The sequence below is a fragment of the Eptatretus burgeri genome, chromosome 17, assembly GCF_056783735.1.
Source record: "Eptatretus burgeri isolate ZD-2024b chromosome 17, Ebu_testis_v1, whole genome shotgun sequence".
In the NCBI taxonomy this organism is placed as follows: Eukaryota; Metazoa; Chordata; class Myxini; order Myxiniformes; family Myxinidae; genus Eptatretus; species Eptatretus burgeri.
The window spans coordinates 40,154,048-40,161,547 of record NC_140977.1 but is presented as its reverse complement, the minus strand read 5'-3'; the positions used below and the strand labels follow the sequence as shown (position 1 = coordinate 40,161,547).

General features: G+C 48.3%; 2 protein-coding genes across 9 annotated transcripts in view; one reads left to right on the top strand and one right to left on the bottom strand.

The window, feature by feature from the left end:
- LOC147009846 (uncharacterized) overlaps positions 1-7,500 on the top strand; it is a 169,224-nt gene that overhangs the window by 2,709 nt on the left and 159,015 nt on the right. For 2 of the 3 annotated variants that reach the window (XR_015052807.1, XM_085861672.1), the window contains exon 2: positions 391-476. Coding sequence is in view for 1 of the 3 variants with exons in the window: in XM_085861672.1 (XP_085717798.1) it covers positions 391-476 (86 nt within the window). In the remaining 2 variants the exon portion in view is untranslated. Of the gene's footprint in view, positions 1-390; positions 477-6,503; positions 6,755-7,500 lie in introns of those variants that run through there. The other variant, XR_015052806.1, reaches the window with a different exon arrangement.
- ADCY9 (adenylate cyclase 9) overlaps positions 1-7,500 on the bottom strand; it is a 186,647-nt gene that overhangs the window by 40,293 nt on the left and 138,854 nt on the right. The gene's annotated exons all lie outside the window — the stretch shown is intronic.

Genomic DNA, 7,500 nt, shown 5'->3' with positions numbered 1-7,500 from the left:
GGGGGGGGGGGTAAGGAGGGGATTTAACTCCCTAAAATAGGTATTTGCTCTCTCTTCTGAAACTACACGCACAATTTTGATAAAACTTGACCACAACCTTCATCGCCCATGATGTACCAAAGTTTGTTCAAGCATTAAAAAATATCAGGGTCTCGGGCTGTCTGCGGGCGGTTTGAGTGACTTGCTCCTGATCCAGGTGAGCTTCAGGACGTGCGGTCCTATTTTTATTATTCCACAGCAGCAGGAACCCTTTAGAATGAAGCTTGATGCATGCTGCTCCTTTTAGTAATGGAAGAAGAGGAAGATTTGTGATTAGAACACTGTTTCGGGTTGTTGTGCGAGCGTTCCACATGAATTGCACGATCTTTGTTTGTGTGGTGCGGCACACAGGTACAGCGCATCGCCGAGCACCGGCGCAGGTACGAGCGTAAGCACATGTCCGCAAGGCACAGGAGGAACACGAGCAGGCGCGCATGGTATGTCGCTGCTTCCAAGTTTGTATGGTTTGTTTATCATTATTATTATTTTTATTATTATTTTTATGATTGAAAATTTTTCACTGCAAATCGTTTCACTTGAAAATCATTTTCTCTCTTGCTGTTCATTCATGCCTTTGCTCACTGTGTCCAACTGTTTCCCCTGTGAGTATGTGGCCTTTTTTACCCTCTGTCTCCTCAATCCGAGTTGCTGTTTTTTTTTTGTTTTGTTTTTTACGTTTTCTTGTACAAGTTTCAAAATTAAACACGTTTGAATATGTGTGCAGCGAAATGGGTTCTCCTGGATATCCACATTACATCTGGAATGTGAAGGGTGGGGTGGGGGGGTGAAGGTTTCAAAAATTGAGGGAGAGAAAGGGGAATACAGGGTTGAGACTTGTGGAAGATGTTCAGGAAGTTTAGTATTCTGTTACTTTTGCTTACCGAAGATGTCAACCACCCCTTCGTCTTACAAGGAAGTCGATATTACAGGAATGTTTAATGGAGTTCCATGCCTTGAAACTTGCATTCTGGGGCAAAGGCAACAAATTTAGAGTGATAAGTAGTCTGTGTGAATATTCGAGGCCATCTGTTTATTACGTACGCAATTCTGTCGCTATTTGAACCCCCTTGCCTCCCCCCATATTGCCTTTCCCTTACACCTATCTCCACGCCATCCCCTCCTCCCCAACCTTCTTTCCCTTCTTTCACTCACTCCACTACCATCCCTTTCCACCCTCCTATCTTCGATCATCAAAAATTGTGCTTCCTTTACTTACTCTGGCTCGGCCATCTCTGGGACATGTGTAATAAATATATGGCCCTGAATCCAAACGGAATTTTAAAATGATTTCTCCTGAACCACAATTAGAAAACCCAACACCCCCCCCCCACCCCCAACCAAAAACCATGAATTGGTTTAAATATATGATATTGTAAGGAATTTGGAAACCGATCGCACACAACATTCAGGTCCTGTAGATTAGTTATATCGGTAAGTCTGTGTTTTATGGATAGCTTCCTTTCCCTTGTCTAATGCGTAAATAAATGTTCATGCGCTATGATTTACTTTTAAAGTTAGGATTTATATTGGAAAACAAAGCAGCAACGACAACAGAAACGACCGTTACAACAGTTCTGCAGAGAATAAGAACAACCCTCTGCTCCGGGATTCTCCGCGGGCCGAGTGGGGGAGGGGTCGAGCTGGCGGAGGCGCATAAAAGGGGAGGCAGAAGCTGGTAGAGGCAGCAAGAGTGGAAGAGCGGAAGAGCTGAAAAGCTAGCGAGGAAAGGGGCATCTCCCGACCTGGACATCTCGTCTTGCTGGAGCGTTCGTCTTGCTGGAGCGCTATTCTCAGGGAGCCTGCGTTTCGGAAAAGACGGTCGTGCGGATGGTTAAAATGTAGGCGAGGGTTGATGGAATTCGGCAAACGGGGGTTCCCACGTGGGCGCGTGTACAAAGCTCCACGTGCTGCATACCGCGCGTTCTGTTCGCGGAACACGCGGAGCGGGTTTCTGGGACGTTACGCGCGTGCTGGCCAGCGCGGGAAGCCGCGCAGGCTCAGTGTGCGAGTGACGTCACCGGGAATCTCGCGGCACGAATGCTGGAGAAACAGCGCACGTCGTCCCGCATGGGGAATTCCCCGAAAGCGAGCGCTGATTGGAATCTGCAGGGTGACGTCATGGCTGCACGTATCGCCCGTTGGACGGGATGGACGGGCGTGCCCTAAACCACCACCATGGCGCTGCAGAAAAAAAAGAGCCTCGCTCCAAGTTTACGGCCCTGCAGGATGTGGTGGACATCCTGTGATTGGGCAAAGGAAGCACGAGTTAGTGGGAAGGGTTAGCGACATTTAGACCGGCTTCATGGGGACATGAGTTGTCCCTCATGGAGCCCGTGGAATGGGTTAGTCGGAGGGATTTAGGATAGATTTAGAAAATGGATTTTTCTCGAAGACATGGACAGACATGGAATGTGTAGTGGGGACTAGCTTAGCTACGTAGATTAAATGGAACGTGCGTTAATTTAAGGGGTGACGAGGGAACACGAGATAGTTTGGGGAACATAGGCAGAGTAAGAGTGTGAATTGAAAAGTGAAAAATATACACAAGGAGTGAGTATGGGTCAGCGGGCCTGAGTGGGTGAGTGGAGTGAATGTGGAATGCATGGTGTGAATGACTGATTGGGGGAGGAGTGAAACCCACCCAAGGAACCCTGGGGTCAGTGTAATGTGAGTTAGTGGGTTAGTCAAATTTACCAAAAGGAGGTCGTTTTGTTGATGGTGTTGAGAGAAGGCACGCACCCCATTTGGAGGGGTGCAGGAGTTCATGGACCGGCTGGGAGATGGCTGTCGAAAGATGAGTACCGAGTAATGGGCACCCCGGGCACCGAAGTAGTTGGCCAGGGTAGGCCAAGGGTCCAAGGGACCGGGATAGTGTAGTGGGCACGGGCGACCCGCGGAACGGGCCCCGTAACGCCAAAATGCCACATGGGCATGGAAGGGGGGCAATGCCAGAGAGGGCAACCCCCCGCATTCATAAGAAAGCTGGTAGGTTCGGAGACAGCCTCAGGGCCAGGGGTGCCATGGTTATAGTTCGGCAGAGGGGAAGTTCCTACCAGTTGAGCCACGCTGCCCAGCCACGAAATTGTGCAAGGGCACGAATGAAAACTTGAGGGCTCGGCCCAAATTTATAATGGACACCAACACAGGCGAAGGGAATCATGGTTTCTAGAACCAATAGTTTAAAGTGACAGGCGTTTTGAAAAGCCCCGGGGTAGTTTAAAAATTAGTAAATGCGAGGTTAGTTAGGAGATGTACCCCTTCGCACCATCCATCTCTTCGCTCTCAGTAGGCCGCTGGACTCACTGTGGAAAAGATTGCTGAATTCTGAGGAGGCCATTCTGAGGCTTCGACGGGCATCGAGACAGGACACTAGTTTCTTCCCTAATCCCCTCCAAAAATAGGAACATAGGGGTTGGGAATAGATTGACATGATAGGTTAGCCGGACAAAGACAATAAAGGGGGTGAGGGAGACGAGATTATAGAGAAAAATAAATAAAAAGATAAAATAAAATAAATAAAAAGGGGCTGAATTTGGTTTTGTGTTGCAAATTAAGGGAGTGGGTATGGACAGAGACAGAAAAAGGTGATAGGTTGGGGGGAGACAGTAGGTTAGGTCCGAGCCCGCCTTCGGAGTGGCCAGCACCACCGCAATCCCTCCAGACCCACAAGGAACGAGACCAGAGGCCGGCCAGCTTCACATGCCGGCCTGTTTGTGCTACAGCTGCCTGTTCCGCATGGCCTTGCCTTGCCATGCCTTGTTTGCCTGCCTCTGCCATAACCCCATGCCTGCTACCCTTGTTTGCATTGCCCCTGTGTCATCATCATCACCATGTGCGCCAGGATCGCCGGTGTTTTGCAAAGACTGCCCTGCAGGCAGCCACACCACGGGGACTGTATTGGAGCAGCCCGTGCACCGTTCTTGCATCCATCCAGTTCATTTTGTGGTTTGCATCTTCCATCCAGTTCCATCCAGTTCATTTCAGGGAGGAGCCAGGGACTGCGTTGGGCAGCCGGCTACCTCCCTGTCCTTGCACAAGGGAGCCAGAGACTGCATTGGGCAGCCTGGCTACCCCCTTCAAATGGCCTGTGGGACGGCATATGGCATGCCGGGTTTGGGTGAGTAGCCTCCAGCAGCTGGGGGTAGGAAAGAAAGAAGTAAGACTCAAGGGGGACCTTTTGATCAGGCCCTGAGGATGACTGGCCTTCAGCTGCTGTGCACTCACCCTCACACAAACTGTTAACCTTGCCGCGCCTTCTTTCCCACAGATGCCAGGTCCTGGGCCATGGTTAGTGTAAAATATTAGGTAAAATTGTAAATAAGTTTAACCCACGTGTATGTCTGTCATCATGCCGGCAATTTATTTAAGTCGTCCGTTTGAGTCTGTGTGAGTTTGTTAGTTACGCAGCGCATTAGGTTATTCATTTTTCGGGACATGTATGACAAAAAAAATGTCGCACTCAGGGATCCGCTGGTAAAATGTACGAGGGGAAAACTTACACATGCTGGTCAGACGAAAATTTGACGACTCGGGACGAGTCTGTAAAAAGGGGAGGGGGTAGTGTTACGAATTTGGAAACCTATCGCACACAACATTCAGGTCCTATAGATTAGTTATATCGGTAAGTATGTGTTTTATAGATAGCTTCCTTTCCCTTGTCTAATGGGTAAATAAATGTTCATGCGCTGTGATTTACTTTTATAGTTAGGATTTCTATTGGAAAACAAATCAGCAACGACAACAGAAACGACCGTTACAATAGTTTTGCAGAGAATAAGAACAACCCTCTGCTCCGGATTCTCTGCGAGCCGAGTGGGGGAGGGGTCGAGCCGGCGGGGGGGGGGGCACGACAACAGAAACGACCGTTACAACAGTTCTGCAGAGAATAAGAACACTCTGCTCCGGGATTCTCCGAAGGCCGAGTGGGGGAGGGGTCGAGCCGGAGGAGGCGCATAAAAGGGGAGACAGAAGCTGATCGAGGCAGCAAGAGCGGAAGCGCGGAAGAGCTGAAAAGCTAGAGAGGAAAGGGGCATCTCCCGACCTGGACATCTCGTCTTGCTGGAGCATTCGTCTTGCGGGAGCGCTCGTCTCAGTGAGCCTGTCTGGCCGGTCGTGGTCGACGCCGTCCTTGTCCTCCTCACCACGACGGAGAGTTCGAGCGACGCCAGTCCCCGCAGGAACCGCAAGGGTCGCCTGCCGGTGTCTGGGTTCGGCTCGCCTCTCGCCGGACCGACCAGCTTGAAGACCGCACGAGGCAGACAGGTCAAAGATAGGTCTCAATAAAGACCATTTGCTCCGGTCATTTTGGGGTATTTGTGTACGCGCGTGTGTGTCTGGGGCCCCGTCTTTAAGTAGTAAACTGTTAAGTGCCTTTGCTGTATATACTTGCATTTCTTATATTCAGTTTAGCTATGCCTTTACGTGCTTCCCTAGTTCCCCCCCTCCCCATTATTGTATAAATAAACCCCATTTGTTCAATGTTTCAGCTCGTTCGTGTCCATTCTTTCATTGGCTTAGAGTGCTGCGTGTTGGAGAAATAGTAAAAGCGGTTACGGCTGAAAGGGGACATTTGGACCGACGGGACTTTGGTGACTGTCCGCTCGGGTCACACACGGTTCGAGTACGCGAAGCGGCTCGTTCCGTACGGGTGCCGTCGAGGGTGTGAAGACTCGGTAGATCGCCACGTGGTCTCTAGGTATTTTGAAAATTGGCGAATAACCCTGTACCACGTGGCCGAAATATTGACACTTCACGGTCCGAAAAGGACCCGTACTCTTCGGACTTTTCCGAAGAAGTACGATCTGAATTCCAGGCGATCGGTCAAGCCGACACTGCAGCTCCATCTCGCGGTCATGCTCGTGGCCGACGTCCGGCCCCGCAACAATATGATCTGCTCTGTACATGTAAATTCCTCCTTCATATCTGACAGCTTTTATCATTTTCCACATATCGAGTAGATTGTCGAGTTACATGCATGCAAAGCACTCTTCCATCTTATCACCACATGCATGGCAGTTATGTGACAAGTTAACCAAAGCTCATTATTGGGTGGTCGCTAGACTACCGTTATTCTCAGGTTTTCCGTCTGTCTGTATCTATGTAATGGACAGCTCTGGAGGCCAGAGGAGTCAACTGATTTTGATGAAACTTGACTGGTAGGTTCTTACCAGGATCTAGTTGTATGCTTTTGAGCACTGTTGCTATGGACGCCACCATTGCCTAGCAATGGCACTTTGAATTTTTTTTAAAAAAATCAGAAAAATATTGTTATATATATTTTTTTCGAAAATCAAAAATTGGCTTCTGTGCTTTTATGCGCACTATAATCAACCTCTTTGTCAAAAAATTTCAGCCCGATCCGTCAAAAACTGTATGACCAGTATGCAATTATATAGCGACCACCCATGTCGCCAACCGGCTTGTCTCTTGTCTAATCCAACACCGACGACGTGCATTTATTGCAGTCACAAGAGAATCGCAGGCAAGCCGCTGGTGAAACTGCTGACTTTTCAGGTACATGGTCCCTGTAACGCTTGATCGGAATGGTGGACCGATCTCTTAATGGGACTGCACGGACTTTGAGAGCGACTGCACTAGTTTTATACTTGTGATGCGCAGAGCCCTCTCACTTACTTATCTTTGGTTTTTCCTGGCTCTTCTTTTTCCCCCTCTACTTCCATAATTTGTTTTTCTACCTTTGCTTCTCCCTATCCTTAAGCCAGCAAGGTGTTGTGTTTTATGGGCACCCTTGCATTCATGGTGTCCATTGGGTTTAAGTTTGACATTTTGTTTTGTTTTGTTTTGTTTGTTTGTTTATTTATTTATTCAGTCATTCTAATGTATTTTATACATCCTGTTTTTGGCCTGATTATTTTGATGCATTAAGTGATTAAGGTATAAACAGCACTGTCCAAGACTGGCATTCACGTGAACTTGTGAGAATCTGTGATGATTGCACACTGCCCCTTTTGAGTGGTGGTCCATAGTAATACCATGTGGAGATCTCTCACTGCAATTAGATTTTTTAATTTTTTTCTTTTTAAAATTTCTAAATTTATTTATATATTTTTAGAAGCATTTCCTGGAGGGATGCCCAGAGGGATGCCTGGAGCAATCATGTGCATTAATAGGGAGTTGTTCCCCCCTTTGCTGCCATAACAGCTTCCACTATTCTGGGAAGGTTTTCCACTACATGTTGGAACATTACTGCGGGGATTTGCTTCTATTCAGCCACAAAAGTATTCGTGATGACGGGCACTGATGTTGGGCAATTAGGTCTGGCTCGCGGTTGGCGTTCCAATTCATCCCAAAGGTGTTTGATAGGATTGAGGTCAGGGCTCTGTGCAAGCCAGTGAAGTTCTTCCACACCGATCTCGACAAACCATTTCTGTATGGACCTCGCTTTGTGCACTGGGACATTGTCATATTGAAACAGGAAAGGACCTTCCCCAAACTGTTGCC